Below are 16,977 nucleotides of genomic sequence, written 5' to 3' on the forward strand. Positions count from 1 at the left end.
CCGAGCAGAACCCGGCCGCGGGGGGAGACGGGCAGCTGAGCTGGTTTTTCCTAAATGTTTGCCCTGCGCAGGCTGGGGAGGAACGGGGGTGGGGGGGCACTCCTGGGTTCTGTCCCCAGCTCTGGGAGGGGAGGGGGGTCTAGTGGGTAGAGCAGGGGGCTGGGAGCCAGGACTCCTGGGTTCTCCTCCATCCTTGGCCCGGCCAGGCGGTGGCAGATGCTGACCCTCGCTGCCTTTTGCTCCCCAGGGCCGCGGGCCGTGCAGGTGGCGCAGACGGGGGCGGGCGACGTGGCGGGGAGCAGCATGGTGCTGGGCGCAGGCAGAACGACCGGGCGGCGCTGCTGAGTGGGGTGAGAACGGGCCGCTGGCCGGGGGGAGGATGTCGAGGGGGTGTGAAGGGCAGAGCATCTCCCGGAGGGGAGGGGCCGGGGGAACCATGGGGGGATACGGACCCTCAGAGGAGGGGAGGGCGGGGGCTGGGCACCCAGCGGAGCCACCCAAAGCAGCCAGGTCTGGTTCGTTTCACCCCGTGGGGCTCCTCCGAGGACCCCAATACCCCCCGTGGTATTTGCTAAGGGCCAGATGGGGGGTGGGGGGAGGAAGGGACACCTCGCCCTGGGCAGGGGATTGGGCGAGCCTGGCGGGTGGGCTCCTGGCGGGAGGGCTGCCCCGGGGGGAAGGGTCCTGCCTGGGGGGGGAGGGAGCCTCCTTCCCCCCACTGCTGGCGGTCCCGGCACCGGCCCCGCTTCCCGGAGCAAGGCCCACGGCTACCTGCACACCTGGCCCCAGGGCCCTGCTCTGCACCCGGGGGGGGGACCTTCCCCCCACCTGGCCCCTTGGCTGAGCTGCTGGGGGGGACACGGGGGGGGCCGGGATCCTGGGAATCCCCCCCTGCCCCCACCCCAGAGCCGGCGCCCCCTAGAGGAAGGGCCTTGCGTTGCTTTTGCCTGGTTACCCTGGTACCCGCAGCCGGGGGGGCAGGGACGGGGGGACCGAGCCGGGCCCAGGCAGCAGGAAATTCTCACGTCGCAGCCTGCAAAACTGTTTATTTTTAGAGCAAGTCGCTGCCATATATGGAAAGGGCCAGGGCTGCGCGTGGCGGGGGCCCCCCCGCCCATCCCCCACTGCCCTTCCCCCCCAGGGCCCATCCCCCGCCACTGCGCTCCCCCCTCTGCCCATCCCCCACGCAGCCCATCTCACACTGCCCTTCACCCAGCCCCTGCCCTCCCACCGCCCCATCCCCCCACTTCCTTCCCTTCTCCACAGCCCCCTCCTCCCCCACTACCTCCTCCCTGCGCCCCCACCTCAGGCGCCCCCCTCCTGCCAGCTGGGCTATTAGAACCCCCCCGACCCCCCCAGGTTGTTTCTTTTGGTGACCAAACTTCTCCCTGGAAGGGAGGGCCCCGATCCGCAGTTTGGGCTGGGAAAGCGCTTTGTGCTGCGCTGAGGGGCTGGGGGAGCCCAGGGCAGGGCCGGCCGGGGGCTGTGGGTCGGGGTTGAGGGGCAGCCCCTGTCCACACGGGAAGGGAGCCCGGAGCCGGGGATCCCAGCTCTCGACAGCCTGGCCCTGGCTGGCCAGGATGGACGTGGCCCACGCTGGCTTCGCGGCTGCTCTGCCCCCCCCCCCGCCCCTCCCCCGGGGAGCTGGCCCCAGGCTGAGAACTGGGGGGTCTCCCTGCTTGGACCCGGGGTGGAGCCGCTCCGGCCCTGCCTGGCCGCGTGGGGCGCTGAGATGGGCCCCAGGACGGTCTGGCTGGGTCCGCCCCCCTCCCACGCGATTCAGAAACCTGCCGCCCTCCGTGCCCCGCCTGCCTGGCGGGCGAGACCCCGGCCCCGAATGCCGCTTCCTGGGTTTGTGCCTCAAAAGCAGAAGCCCCCCCCTCCTCCCCCCGGCCTCCCGCGGCTTCTGTTTTTGAACCGTTTGCTTTATTTTCCATCTCACGCTTTAGCCAGGGGAGCTGACGGGAAACCAGCCCCCCCGCTGCCCCCCAGCACCTCCCTTCCTGCCTCAGCCGCTTTATGGCCCCCCGCTGGGGCCTCCGGCACTGGGGCAGGCTGGGGCTGGGGGGGAGGATTGTGGGGGTCTCTCTGCTCCTGTGGGGGAGTAGTAGGGGAAGGGGATTGTGGGACGAGGATGGCCAGACCCTGCCTTGCCCTGGGGTAGGGGGTCTGGGCTGCCCCCATCAGAGCAGCTGGACAACAAAACGTCGATGCCGGCCCGATTCCCGCCTGTCCCCAGGGGTCTTATTGCTGCACTAACGGCTGGGCGGCAGGGATGGCCCCTTGGTCCTGTATGGGGCAGCACCCAGCACAGTGGGCTCCTGGCTCCCCAGCACTGCCGTAATTCACCTAATAAACAATGTACAGCACCTAGCACGGTGAGGTCCTGGTTGCTACTGTAATTCTCCCGCTAAATAATGTAAAACACCCAGCACAATGGGGGCTTGGTCCATGACTGGGGCGCCTGAGCAGCACCGTAATTCACCTAATAAATAATGTACAGCGCCTAGCACGGTGGGTTCCTGGGCGCTACTGTAATTCGCCCACTAAATGCTGTGCAGCACCCAGCACAGTGGGCTCCCAGGCGCAATCATCACGATACCAAGATAAGGCCAGCGGCACCGGGGTTTCTGGAGGCTGCGGCAGGACCCAGGACCTGGAAACGGCCCAGGCGGGGAGAGCGTCACTGACCGAGCCAGGTCAGACCAGCCGGGAAGGCTGGGTGCACCAGGGGGACCGGGGGAGGGATCATTAGCGGGTGTGGGGGGGTCAGAACAGGAGGGGCCAAGGACTCGGAGTCAAGGCCAGACTTTTGAAAGCACCCAGCGAACAGGCTAGAGGCCCAGCGGTTCCCAGCCCAGCCCGTGTAGCCGGCCCAGCGGTGCCCAGCGCTAGGTGGGTACAAACTCTCCTTTCTACACCGGGCGCTGCGCTGGTGCCGGCCTGACCTCACCCTTTGAGCTGTTGTCCTTCCACCACCGCCCGCCCGCCCTGGCCCCTCCCTGCCCGTGTGGCCCGATCTCAGCCTGCCGCAGCGCGGACCCAGCATCCTGGGTGATTTTGTTCTTTGCCAGTTGACTGCCGGGGGGGTTTGCCATGGGGAAGTACCCGCCTGCCCTAGATTAGACGGCCCCCCTCCCGCCCGGCTGTCCCCACACAGAGTACCAGGCACAGCTTTTGGACAAACATTTGCCCCGAAGCCAGACATCGCGGGGGGGTGTGTGTGTGTGTGTGTGGGGGGGGGGGGGGGGGGGTTGGCGCTGAAAGGCCAATCGACCCCGCACGGCGGGGTGGGAAACAGGCGGTGGAAAAATCAATGGGCGCCAGCCAAGCCACCACGTGCGTAAGTGGGTCGGGCTTTGCCGTGGGCAGGGGGGCCGAGGCAGACGTGCCATCTCTGGGAGGGGAGCGGGGTCTAGTGGGGAGAGCAGGGCCAGGACTCCTGGGTTCTCTCCTAGCTCTGGGTGGGGAGTGGGGTTTAGTTGTTGGAGATTGGGGAGAGGGGGCTGGGAGCCAGGACTCCTGGGTTCTGTTCCCAGCCCTGGGAGGGGAGTGGGGTCTAGTGGTTAGAGCTGGGGGGGGCGGCCGGGGGGGAAGGGGCGTTGGAAGCCAGGACTCCTGGGGTCTGTTCCCAGCCCTGGGAGGGAAGTGGGGATTTAGCGGTTTGAGTCAGGGCTCCTGGGCCAGACAGACAGACAGCCCCCTGTTCGGGGGGAGCGTGGGGCTAGATGGGCCCCCTTGGCCTTTCTCCTCCCCCGGCCACGCTCCCAGCCGCGTCGCTGCCTTTCCTTGCAGGCCGTGGGGCCGAGCCGCCCCTCGTTCTAAGAGCTCCCTGGGATTCTGGTGACCGGCTGAGGCTCAGACGAGGGCCGGGATGGCGCAGGTCCTGCACATGGAGCCCGGTTTCCCAGGTGGGTGCTTCTGCACAGGCCGCTGCTGGTGCAAAGACATCTGGCACCACTTTGCAGGGGTCAGGTCTGAACCCAGGAGTCCGGGCCAAATTCTGCCCTCCGTCTGGTGGCAGTAGAAGACAAGAAGTCTCACTGCCTGTCCAGTGCAGTATTGCAGTGGGGTGTAAATCACCTGCTGTGTGCTCCACCCCAGAGGCGGCTGCATCTCAGTGCTGGGCAAGTGATCTCTGTCTAAACTGGGGCTGTGCCCCGCCCCAGACATGGCTGCATTCTGTCCATGAGATAAGGAAGCCGCCTCTGCACCTTTAGATGGTAAATTAGTTTTCTAAGGACCTTTGGGTTCCTCCAGGGTGCATGGTGCTGGATAAACCTAGATTCCGTCAGCCTAACTGTATTAGTGCTGGATGGGGCCCATGAATAACAGATGCCCCCCATAGGACTCCTGGGTTCTGTCCCTGGTTCTGGGCGGGGAGTGGGGTTAGCATAGGGGGGCTGGGAGTGAGGACTCCTGGGTTCTGTCCCTGGTTCTGGGCGGGGAGTGGGAACTAGTGGTTAGAGCGGGGGGGGGGCTGGAAGCCAGGACTCCGGGGCTTTCCCCCCACCTCTGGGAGGGGAGTAGGGTCTAGTGCTTAGAGCTGGGGGGGTGGGAGCCAGGCCTCTTGGGGTCTGTTCACTGCATGAACCTAGTGGGAACTCATGTCGTGTCTCGTGCCTCAGTTTCTCTCTCTGCAAGTGGGGATGAACAGGGGCGGAGGGGGGTCAGCTATCATGTTTGCAGTGCCAAGCGTCTCTGGGTCCCCCACTGACCCCTCCCCCCCGGCTCCCAGGCAAACCCACCCCGACGTCCCCGGCCGTCTTCGGGGCCCCGGAGCCGCAGCCGCCCTACTCGGTGGAGACACCGTACGGCTACCGCCTCGACCTGGACTTCCTGAAGTACGTGGACGACATCGAGAAAGGCAACACCATCAAGCGCTTCCCGGTGCACCGCCGGCCCCGCTACAGCTCGCTGCCCCGGGGCACCAGCTCCTGGTGGAACTCCACCGAGTCGCTCTGCTCCAACGCCAGCCTGGACAGCCGCCACTCCTCCTACTCCTACTGCGGCCCCGGCTTCTACCCCCGGGACGGGACGGGCGCCTTCAACGCCCGCGTGGAGAAAACCCTGCTGGATGCCCGCAAGAAGCTGGAGGACCAGGCGGGCGCTGGCGACCGGCCGGGGGGCCTGGGAAGCCTGCACAGCAGCGTCTCGGGCTCCGCCAGCTCCCTGGTGGGCGGCCAGCCCTCGGCCAGACTGCCCCCTTCGCTGAACGGCTCGCAGGCGGGGGCCACCCCGCTGGGCTCCGGCCTGTCCACGCCCGTGTCCCCCACCCCGGGGCACCTGCAGCACGTGCGGGAGCAGATGGCCGTGGCCCTGAAGAAGCTGCGCCAGCTGGAGGAGCAGGTGAAGATGATCCCGGTGCTGCAGGTGAAGATCTCCGTGCTGCAGGAGGAGAAGCGCCAGCTCAGCGTCCAGCTGAAAAGCCACAAGTTCCTGGGGCACCCGGGCGGGTTTGGGAAGGGCAAAGCCAGGGGGGAGCTGTACATCGACATCCCGGAGGAGGAGGGGGCCGCCTCCCCGCTGAGGGGGGGCCAGAGGCCGGATTCGGGCTGCGGCGGGGAGGGCTCAGCCCTTCGGAGCCCCCGCCGGCGGCAGAGAGGAAGGCGGTGAGGTCGGTGGGGGTGGGGACGTCGGCAGGCTGGGGGGCGGCGAGGAGGAGCGTGGGGGTGGGGGTGAGAGAGCAGGAGCTGGCCCCGGAGGGGCAGCGCCAGGCCGGGTCCGCCCGGATCGCCGCGCTGGAGGAGCAGCTGCAGAAAGCCCTCCGGGAGCTGCAGGTCGCCCACCAGAAGCTGGCGCAGCAGGGCGCGGCCGCGGGCGGGCCGCCGGGCGAGGAGGAGGGGCGCCCCTGGAGGCAGCAGGACGTGCCCCTCAAGGCGGACACGGTCAAGGTGATCCAGCTGCAGCGGGAGCCGGAGATCGCGGCCAGCACGGCCACGGGGGTGGCCCACCGGCCCCAGCGGGCGCACAGCCTGGAGAGCAAGGAGCCCTACGCCAGCCTCCGGGCCCTGACGCTGGGGGAGCCCGAGAGCCCGGGGACGCCACCCCAGGCCGTGGTGGTGGAGACGGCCTTCCCCGTCCACGCCGCCGCGCCCCACGCCGCCCCCTTCCACGCCGTCAAGAAGATCAGCATCGTGGCGGCCGAGCCCCGCGGGGAGGAGACGGGCCCGGGCGGCAGAGCTTCACCAGGTAGGGCCCCAAGTTCGGGGGGAGACACCCTGGGGCCATCCTCCCTCGTCGGAGCTAATTGAAGGGGAAAGGCCCCGTGCCCCATTCCCTGCCCCCTAAGCCAGCCTATCCCTCTGCCCATCCAGCCCCCCCAGAGGGGAAAGGCCCCATGTCCCATTCCCCACTCCCATGAGTCAGCCAGTCCCCCCGCTTACCCAGCCCCCCCAGAGGGGAAAAGACCCCCATTTCCCACCACCCTGTCCCGATTCCATGGGGGCATAGCCCTAAACCTCTGGGGGGTACCGGGCATCCTCCACTCCGCCCCCCTCGTCCCAGCCCGGCCAGGCCAGAGAGCACGGCCGCCCAGCAGTAGGGGAGGGTCCCCGCGCCCCTCGGCTTTGGTGCGGCTGCCTGTCGGTCCCGGGATGGGGGCAGTGCTGAGTGCCTCGCTCTCCAGTTCCCCCGCCCCAGCCACCCCTGGCCCCAGGAACCTGCTAAATCCGTCCCGGGCCTGTCCCCTCCTGACAGAATGGCCCAGAACCCAGCCCTCGTCCGTCCGTCCGTCCGTCCGTCCCTCTCTAGCGGCTCCATGAGGAAGCTGCTCTTCTGGGCTGAGCTAAACCCAGCTGATCCCGGGACAGGAGCGTCCGCACACAGCCTGGCGCCAGGCGACCGAACTCGGGTGAAAGCCCCCACACGGCATGTCTGCAGGGCAGGAGCAGCCGGGGCCTCACCTGGTGTCTGCTCACGCGGGGGACAAGCAGGCCGCTGGGAGGTTTAACACTAGCCGACTCCGGGCGTCGGGGATTTAATGTTCTCTCGCCCTAACCCTGCCCCCGGGCGCTTAGGACCCGCACGTGGGCTCAGGGCGAGAACACGGCTTGTTTTCTACAGCGCCAAACACGCCCTCACTTCAGCGGTTCGCCGATTAGAAACCGGCCATCGCGGCTCATCGGAGCGGGCAGGCGTCACCGCAAGGGATGCGCCCCTGCGCGGTCGTTAGCGCTTGATTTCAGGCCATTTCGTTGGGAGAGTCCGGCCCGGGGCGGGGGGGGGGAGGAGGCGCCATTTGTGCTTGAACCCGCGGTCACCTTTTGAGTCACGCTGTCTGCGGGCCGGAGCAATGCCGAGCTGCCCCCGCCGGGAAACGCACATCCAGACAGTGCTGTGAGGCCAGCACGAGTGCAGCGGTGAACGTCTGAACCCATTCCCAGGAGAAAACGAAACCTCGAAATAAACCCGGCCTCAGCCAAGCCTCGCGGCGCAGCCCCCCGGGGTCACCTGCTGGGGTCTCCTGCGGAACCCAGGCCCTGGCACCGCCCGCATTCAGGGCGGGTCGAAGTGGTGCTGAGCTCGCCAGGAACCAGCCCCGCCTGAGTTCCCATGTCCAGCCTCGTTCCTGCTGGAACCCGAGCGGGATCCGGAGCCCCCCTGCAGTTAGATCAGGCCGACAGCTCCGGCCATAACCCCGCTGGCTGTTCCCCCACGTCTCGTCTTGGGGGGGTTGTTTGAAGAGGATGATTGAGGCCAGCTGTTTAGAGCTGGCGAGAGAGACTTTAAACAGCCTGCGGGGAGGAGGGGGGCTGGGAACCCAAGAGTGTTGTGTGGTCTGGTTTTTTTCAGACCTCTCCCGGAGGCCGGATGGAAAACTTGGCTCGTCCCCCGCGCCCTTTGCCTGTGAATCTGGGGCAACCCTGGTCTCGTTTCTCTGGGGCCCGGCTCTCCCCCCGTCCTTGGGAAGGGGGGGGGACTCCCTTAGCTCCCTCCCCTCCCCGCCAGCGTGCTCAGACCCAGGTGTCACTTAGAGCAGCCTTGGGGTGGCTCTAACTCACTCTGGCCGAGTAGCGAATACCCACAGTGCAGCGTGCGCTCCAGCCCCCCAGGGAGCAGTGGTCTCCGAAGGGCACATCCACCCCAGGGGGGCCCAAGTGTCATGAGAATTGGCCCCTCTGTGTTGAGTGAGAGATCTCCAGTCTCACCGGGGGAGGGGGGGGGGAACTGACGTGGGGGGCAGCTGGCCTAACCCTCAGAGCTGGAAGGGGAGATGGGGGTGGTTGGGGGGCAGGGTCTGGCAGGGACTCAGGGGCCAGGCTTGTGCAGGACTCCTGGTCCCCTCCCGGCTCCTCTGGGGGCTGTGGGAGGGGCCCTGGGCTGCCCGCACTGGAGCTGAGGCCGGTGTGTGAGATTCCATTAGTGGCCTCGTTAATCATCGTTGCCGGGAGCCTGCCACGGAGAAAGCTCCCCTGCCACCACCCCCCGCCACGGAGAAAGCTCTGTTAGCCCCACATGGGGGGGTGGGGGGGATGGGCTTCTGGGGGGGGCACTGGGCCCGCAGATGCAAGGGCTGCTGGGAAAGGGGGCATCTCTGGTCCCATCTCCCAACCAGCCCCCCCCAAACCTCTAAGATAGAGCCCTTCCCCCCACTCCACCATCCCCCCGCCCGCTGGACACCAGCCAGGGAGCTGGGCCAGGCCTACCTGGTCTCCCAGCACCTCCCCGCTCTGCTTGGCATGGGTCTGAGTCGCTAACGCTGCCCCCTTTCGCACCCCCCCAGAGCTCCCCGGAGCCCCCCAGAAGCCAGAAGCCCCAGCGGTCCTGGACCCCGGCCCGGCTCAGCCGGCTGCACCGTGTCTGAGCGAGGCGGAGGACCCAGGTAAGGGGCGCGGCAACCCAGGGGCTTTAGGAGCAGAAGGCCCCCGGGGCGGCCTCTGATCATGGCCTCTCTGCTCGTCTCCCCTCAGCCTCCGCTCCGGGGGGCATCAGACCCAGCGTGAAGAAGCCAGAGGCGGCCCCGGAGCCGGCGGGCGAGAAACGCCTCCAGTTTGTGGGTGTCAACGGCGGGTAAGGGGCACCGCGCAGGAAGCGCGCCGCTTGGCCGCTGGCAGGGGGGGGCGGTCCTGTCCCTCCAGCCCCACTGAGCATGGGAGGGGTGGGTCAATCGAGGTCTAGGGGGTTAGGCAGGAGGAGCTGCGGGGCCAGGACACCTGAGGTCTATCCCCAGCTCTGGGCAGGGAGTGGGGGCTAGTGGTTGGCGGTGGGGGGGGGGGGAATCCTGGGTTCTGGGAGGCGAGCGGGGCTGGTGCTGCCCTGCTCGGACAGAGCTCGCTGCCCACCCCAGGTACGAGTCGACGTCCTCGGGGGACTCCAGCACGGCCGAGAACTCCTCGGACACCGAGAGCACGGAGAGCGAGTACCACGAGGCCAGCGAGGGGCCCCCTGTGGGGCAGACCGCGACCCCCGGCCCTCCAGCGCCGGCCTCCCCCCGAGTCCCTGCCGAGGGCGACAAGGCGACAGCCGCGGAGCCCCCCCGCACGGCACAAGGCAGCGGCGCTGGGTAACTGTCGCGGGCTCTGTGCCCTGGGGCGAGGGGAGTGGGGTGCAGTGGTTAGAGCGGCGAGCCAGGACGCCTGGGTTCTCTCCCAGTGCGGGGGGCGAGAGGGGGGGGATGTTACTCCAGGTATTTGTCTGGACTCGAGCTGGGCTAATGTCGCCGGCACCTGGCTGGGCTCTGCTACGACTAACCCGGGCCCAGCCCGCAGCCCACGCCAGGATCGTGGCCTGAGCCGCCGGCCCTTGGCTTCCGTCTGTGCCACGCTGGGACCAGCCTCCCCTGCAGCATTGCTGCCCCCCCTCCCCCCCCAAGAGTCCTCGCCTCCCCACCGAGGGAGCTCCGCCCTGCATTAGGACGCCCCCCCCTCCTCCCCGCAGCAGGGAAGAGCCCACTAGCCCCGTCCCCCCATGTCGCTGCAGGCCGGGCCTCAGCCCGGAGCTGTCGGAGGCCTGTGAAATCCTGCGGACGTACCTGGAGAGCCCAGCCGCGCCCATGGACGAGCAGACGGTAGGGAGCGAACGGGGCAGCTGGGGGTGGGACAGCCCCCACCGCACCGCGCTCAGGACCTAGACCGACCCCCTGCTCACGGGGCAGCAAGATACCCTGTTGCAGGCTGTGGGTGCTGTCCGGACTCCTGGGTTCTCGCGGCTTCCTACGGACACGGGACAGGGGTACAAATGGGTTATAGGGCAGGCGCGCCTCGGCCCCGCACTCCTGGACCCGTGCGCCAGGCACTGTACAGCAGTAGAACCAGGCAAGGGATTTCATCCGCACGCAACCCCTCCCCCCCCAGCACCCTTCCAGCACCCTTCCAGCCAGGCTTCCTGGGAGGTGCAGGCCAGTGCCCTACCCATTAGGCAATGCTGCCTCCTCTAACGCTGCCCTTTTCTTGGCTAGCTGCAGGGAGTCAGACAGAGCTACAGCCAGGCACCCAGCGGCGTCCGCTCCCCATCGGGCCGGGGGTTGTCAGCCCAGCCAGAGGGGCCGGGGTCCGCAGAGGGGTTTAAACAACCAGGAACCGTCCCTGGCAAGAACCTGATGCTGCCCCAGAGTGAAATGAGGCACCAGGATCATTTCAGCTGAGAAATTGGGGGGGGATTTAAACCGAGCACAAGCGGGGTGGAGGGCTGCACAGACCCTGGCTGTGACGGGGGGGGGAGGGGGCAGTGGGTCAAGTAGGAGCCGCTAAGAAGCCCTGGGTTCTAGCCCAGCTCCAGGAGGAGAGTGGGGCCTAGTGGTCAGAGCTGGCGGAGGGGTGGGGGGGGGGGGTTGCGCGTGTCACTTCCTTCCCCGCGTGCAACAGCCCCTCTCCCCGTCTCGCCCCAGACGGCTGCCTACCGCCGGGTCCTGCAGGACTGGCTGCAGCTGTCCTGCCACAGGGAGGCGGCCCCTGAGGCGGTGGCGGGGCGCCTGGCCGCGTACCGCGCCCTCTCGCCCCGGCTGCTGGGGTTCGTCGTCAACGTGGCGGACGGGAACGGGAACACGGCGCTGCACTACGCCGTCTCACACGCCAACTTCCCCGTGGTCAAGCGCCTGCTGGAGAGCGGTGAGGGGCGCGGCAGGGAGCTCCCACCCTGGGCAGTGGGGGGGGGAGGGGTAGTGGTGGCTGGGGGGAGCCCGGACGCCTACGTTCTGTTCCAGTCCTGGGAGGTGGGGGGGCTAGTGGTTAGAGCAGGAGGCGTGGCTGGGAGGAGTCCGGACTCTTGGGTTCTGTTCCAGTCCTGGGGAGCAGGGGGCTAGTGGTTAGAGTGGGGGAGGGTGATTGGGGGGGGGGCACCGGGACTCCTGTGTTCTGTTCCAGCGCCGGGAGGGGAGTGTGGGCTGGTGGTTAGCGCAGGGGGGGGGAAGGGAGGGCTGGGCTCCCCTCCACTGACTCAGTTTCCCTCCCTAGGACTGTGTAACGTGGACAAGCAGAACAAGGCGGGCTACACGGCCATCATGTTGACGGCGCTGGCCGCCAGCCGCTCCGAGGAGGACATGGCCACCATCAGACAGCTGCTGCAGCTGGGCGACGTCAACGCCAAAGCCAGCCAGGTGTGGGCGGGGGGGGGAGGGGACAAGGACACAGTGGGGGAGGGGGCTGGCCGGGGGGGGGTCAGGGTGCTGGGTTTTGGGTCCTCCCCACCCATCCTGTCCCCTATGGACTCTTCCCCCCCATATATCGCTCCCCTCCTGCTGAATTCCTCCCAGCCCCAGAGCCCCACCCTGCCAATCACCCCCATGGATCAATCCTGCCCCCCCCCCCCCACAGCTCCCTTTCTCGCTGCCCAAAGGGGGTAGCAGGCATCGTCACCGAGATTCTCCCCAGCCCCTAACACCGCCCCACTCCCCCAGCTGCGCCTGACCCTGGGCTCCCCGCAGGCGGGGCAGACTGCGCTGATGCTGGCCGTGAGCCATGGGCGCCAGGACATGGTGCGGGCCCTGCTGGCCAGCGCGGCCGACGTCAACCTGCAGGACACGGACGGCTCCACGGCCCTGATGTGCGCCTGCGAGCACGGCCACGCCGAGATCGTCCGCCTGCTGCTGGCCGCGCCCGCCTGCCACGTGGGCCTGGCCGACCATGTGAGTGCCACGGCCCCCCCAGCTGGACAGAGTACCCCCGGGCCGGGTCGTGTTGGGGGGGGGGGGGGGGTGCAGATATTGTGGGGAGGGGGGGGGGCTATGCAAATGAGTCAATGCCCTGATTTACATATTTGACTCTGCCTCAGCCCATTGCGTGCCCAAGGCAGGCCCCTCGTGATGGGAGTTGGGGGGGTGAGATGCTTTGGGGGCAGCGCCTGTGCCCCCCTCCCCCAGGCAGCGAGAGGGGGCCGGGGGCTGACCCATGGTTCCCCAGAGGGTGCCACGCACAGGGGAATCGAGAGGCTGGGACAGGTCGCACCCAACGGGGAGTCTCCAGCCGGAGGGGTGCCCCCACCCTGGGCGATTCAGCTCCCCGCCTGTCCCTCCCGCTGCCTCCTTGTGTGCAGCCGGGGGCCCCCCCCGCTGCCCCCTGATGCCCTCCCCTCCGGCAGGACGGCAGCACGGCCCTGTCCATCGCGCTGGAGGCCGGGCAGAACGACATCGCCGTCATGCTCTACGCCCACATGAACTTCGCCCAGTCGCCTTCCCCGGTGAGTGACACCCCCCCCCCCACGCGCACCCCCCGCCCTGCCGGCTCACCCAGCCCCCTGTGGCTCTTGTGGGGGGAACCAGGGGACGGGACTGCCAGCACCGGGGAGCTCTGGCCCCGGAGCTTCTGGAGGGGACACAGGGCCGGGGCAGCCAGCAAGCCAGGTGGAGCAGGGGGGGCCTGGCAGTCCCTCGGCACTGGTGGGAGGGGGTGGGATGGTGAGCCTGCAGGGACCGGTGTGCTCTGACGGGTGGGGGGCAGGCGGCGCCCAGGGTGTCTGCTGTGGGGCTGTGCCGGCAGCCCTAGGCGTCTCGCACACTGACACAGCTGCAGAGGTGGGGCCCCCTCCCCAGGCTGGGCCGTTAACCCCGGGTCTCAGCGAGGCTCACGCTGAGCGGAAGAGCTGGGCCAGGACTCAGCAAGCCTGGGTCCGAAGTCTGGGTCGGCTGTGTGTGTCGCTGCGTGCCTCAGTTTCCCCCATCTGCAAAATGGGGGCAGCGTGAGAGCGGCCGGGGCTGAGGCCGGGGCGACGCTGAAGCTGAAACGTTCCTTCCAGGGGACCCCAAAGCAGCCGAAAGCCGAGCCCGCGGCAGACGTCCTGCCCACCGAGGAGTAGTGGAGGAGGGACCTGTCCTGTTCCCGCCCCCGGCCGCCCCGGCAGCAGGAAGCAGCATTTCTGCCCAGACAGCCTTGGAGACGCTGATCCAGATGTGGGGGAAGAATGGGGGGGGGGGCGAGGGGGGGCGCTTCACCTTCCACCCCAAGCACTGAAACTTACGAAGGCCCGGCCCGCCTGCGGTTGGAGCCGGGACCGGTGCCTCTGCCCCAGCTTGACCGGGGCGATGGGGGGTGGTGTCTGCCGCTTGCTGGGGGGAGTTGGGCTGGAAGTCAAGGGGCCGGGGGCTGCAAGGCGAAGGCAGCCAGAAGCCAAGCTCCGCGGCTGACATCTGGCCACTGTGTTTTCCACGTCGCCGCTGAGGTAGGTCCCACGGCCCCTCAGCCCCGGGGAGGGACTCGCAGGCCACTAGGCTCCTGTCCAGCAGCAGCTGCAGGATTCCCGTCCAGGGGCCAGTCCTACATGCCCCGGGCGATCACACCAGCCGGGAGCGCCCCGCACCTGTCCCCCGCCAGGCTAGGGTGTGCATCCCCCTTGGGCTGGCGCTGGGGGCAGAGGGGGGACTCTTTGGTGCATGGTGGGGTACGCTGGCCCTCTTCAGATGATAGAGACAGAGCCCCCCCCCTCCAGTGCATGTGACCATGGGCAAGTCCCATCGCTCTGTGCCTCAGTTTCCCCCTCTGGATTTTCCCCTCTTAAAATAAGCCCTTTCTACTCCGCGTTATTTCGCTGGCAGAAGCCGCTGGGGCCCTGTTTCCAGAAGCGCTTTTCAAGGGAGCAGGGTTTTGGTTTGTTTGTGTTTTTTAAAACTTCCTAAAAATTCCAGCCCCGTAAATTACCCCCATGACGCATCTGCCCGTAACGAGCTGGGCGGCAGCGTGGCACTTACTCTACCTGGCCAGTAGGGGACAGCACCTCCCCCCATCCAGAGCTCCATAGCGCTTTTAATTGCCATTACAAAGGTTTTTAAGTGCCAAACTTCTCCCCAGAGGTTCATTTCTCGCTGGCCACAAAGTCCGAGCAGGGACGAAGCAGCCCCAGGCCTAGTTTTATATAAAACCTCTATATTAATAGACACCCAGAACAGAGCGCCCGCTAGAAATCATTTGACTCGCACGGTGGCTAGGCCCTGGGCAGACGCTGGCCCGAGCCGGGATGGGTGTAGCCGCACGAATCCCGCTGGGTTTAGTTTGCACATGTACACGCTGCCTCGGTAGGCCCCAGTCGGGATTGTTAAACTGGCTTTTTTTGTGTGTGTGCTTTCCGTCTTTTGGGGCTGGGTTCTGAGCGGATCGCAGGCGGTACAAAGCAAGGGGGGGGGGGTGTTTCCGTTTGCTGCCGGCCCCCCCCAGCGTGTGTAGCAAATGTTTTATAATCTCCCCACCCACCCACTGCGGGGAGGGGGGGTTACTCAGTGCTCAGTTTATAGCTGGGGGGGGGGGGTTGTTTAGGCGCACATACACCGTGCTGTACGCCCAGAAGTCAGTATTACTGCACGTAAACCCAGTTATAACCCTGTACAAAATAAAGCTATTGGGAAAAAAGTCTGCTCTGCTTCTGAGCTGGTCCCAGCTCTGCTGCTGCCCTGACCTAGGGTGGGTCACTTCTGCCGCCATGCCTCAGTTTCCCCTCCCACCCTTTGTCTGACATTTAACTACTCGCCTGCCTCCTTTGGGGTTAGGCCTGCGTCTCGTGCCGTTGTCGCTCCAGAGGTGCTGGGTTCAAAGGGTGAGGGTGCCCCCAGCTCAGGCACTGGGACCTCCCTGGGCCAGCGACGAGGCAGGCGGGCTGGGGAGACCAGGAATAAATGGCTGGGGGGGGGGGGGGTGGCCTGGCTCACCTGCAAACCCCGCAGGCCGCAGCACCCTGCATGCCCCTGGCGCCTGGGGGGGGGCCAGCCCCAGGCCGGGCGCAGAGAAACGAACCGTGCAAAGCCAACGGGGGGGGGTCTTTATTGCTGCAGACAAAGGAGCGAAGCACCCCCAGGAGTTGGGGAGGGGGCGCGGGGGTGTCTCCCGCCCGGTACTGGGAAATCCCACCCATCCCCCCAGCTGGATTAGAGCTGGGGGAGGCGGGGGAGGGGGGGGGCTCCTGTTTAGATGGGGGCAGCAGAAGGCGTGTTGCACGGGGCAGCCCAGCTCCGTTTCTGCTGCTTCAGTGGGTGTGGGGGGGTGATCCCTGAGCCACCCGGCTCCGCCTCCGAGCAGCGTCGCAACAAACCCCCCCCCCCCCCCCGCGAGCTCCTGCCGCCCCCGCCCTGTCCCGCCGCTGCCCCCTGCAGCCGGGGGGGGGGGGGCCCGCTGGCCGGACCCCTCCCACACACACACCCACCCCCTGGCTGGCCAAACCAGCGCCGCGCGTTAATCCGGCCTGAGCCGCTAAACCGGTTTGCACCATCCGTTTAGTTCCCCCCCCCCCCCCCCCCACGCCTGCACCCGCGGGGCGGCTCAGGCGGGCACCGCAGCGCCTTGGGCGTAGCGGCAGGAGCCCCCCCCGGCCAAAGCCGGCAGCGGCTGAGCGGGCGGGCTGGGCGGCCAGGAGCAACGCGGGTGCCAGGCCGCAGGTGCTGCAGCGCCGAGCACGGCGGAGCTGGGGCAGGGGCTGCAAACCCGCGCGCGCCCGGCTGGTGGCGCCTCGGCCCGGCCCGACGCAGCAGGAGAAAACGCGGTGGCCGGGGACGGTGCAAGACCCCGGAGCAGCCGCTGCCGCCGCGAGCCCAGCTTCAGCCCTGCCCCGGGCCCAGAGCCGCCGTGGGCGTGGGGTGCTGACAGCGTGTGTGTGTGTGTGTGTGTGTGTAACTGAGGCACAGCGTGGCCCAGCAATTGCCTTACCTTCATACTGTGCTAAGCACTGGACACTCCCTGCCCAGAGCGGGGGCTAGAACCCAGGCATCCTGTCCTGCTCTAACCATTAGACCCCCCCTGCCAGAGGTGCTGGCCTTGGTGGAAAGCGGGGGCCACCCTGGGCTCTCACGGGGGGGCCCCTCATGCCATTAATGCACAATCCTAGATGAGCTGGCGCCGCGGGGCTGGCCCAGCGCTGGGCCCCGATGTAACGGTGGGTTCGTACAGCCCCACAACGCATGGGGCTTAGGTGCCCAGCCCTGTAGTGTGTGACAGCGGGGGGGGGGTTGGGGCTGCAGGACTCCTGGGTTCTATTCCCAGGCCTGGAAGGGGCTGAGGTGTCACCCGCTCAGCAACTCTTGCACTGCTCCTTGGCTTCCTCAAAGCCCCAGCTCCTGGAGCCACGTTATTATGTGTGTGTGACTGCCCCCCCCCCCCCACACACACACACGCCTGTGCTAGTCTGGGCAGACAAGCCGCCGTGTGAGGTATAATTTTACAACCCTGGCTCCCCACTGTAACCACTAGCCCCCACTCCCCCAGTTGGGGATAGAACCCAGGAGTCCTGGCTCCCCCAGCTCTTCCCTTGGCTGTCTGTGCTCATGAGGCAGTGACAGCTGGGACAAAGCCCTAAGCCCCTTCAGAGGCGAGCAAGCTGGGAGGCCAGCTCCAGCGTCTCCGGCAGAGAGCTCATCTCACGCACCCTGGCTCGTTGGCAATGGTGGCTGGAGAATGGCCTTGTCCCCTGCGCCATGGCGTAGGCTGGCTGGGAGCAATGCCCAGGCTGGCCCAGCACCCAGTGGTACCAAGGTCAAGCCCTATTTATACACCTCCCTCTCTGGCAGCAGGCACCCGACTCTGCCTGGCTTGGAGCCACGTGGTGGTAAAGTTGCAGGCTGTCACT

The 16,977-nt window shown here is 67.4% G+C and overlaps 1 protein-coding gene across 1 annotated transcript; it reads left to right on the plus strand.

Annotated features, from left to right (window-relative positions):
- The first annotated feature begins 242 nt into the window (after window positions 1-242).
- On the plus strand, window positions 243-15,009 carry KANK2 (KN motif and ankyrin repeat domains 2). Its single transcript, XM_067560545.1, is given in 13 exon segments — window positions 243-350; window positions 3,796-3,911; window positions 4,739-5,572; window positions 5,575-6,192; window positions 8,726-8,824; window positions 8,913-9,012; window positions 9,290-9,505; window positions 9,922-10,009; window positions 10,829-11,048; window positions 11,394-11,536; window positions 11,864-12,064; window positions 12,517-12,615; window positions 13,171-15,009. Coding segments are annotated over 12 exon segments (2,715 nt in total). The 5' UTR covers window positions 243-350; window positions 3,796-3,874; the 3' UTR covers window positions 13,231-15,009.
- The last annotated feature ends 1,968 nt before the right edge of the window (window positions 15,010-16,977 follow it).

The sequence above is a fragment of the Emydura macquarii genome, unplaced genomic scaffold, assembly GCF_026122565.2.
Source record: "Emydura macquarii macquarii isolate MOO-44397 ecotype Brisbane River unplaced genomic scaffold, CSIRO-AGI_Emac_v2 contig_2292, whole genome shotgun sequence".
In the NCBI taxonomy this organism is placed as follows: Eukaryota; Metazoa; Chordata; order Testudines; family Chelidae; genus Emydura; species Emydura macquarii.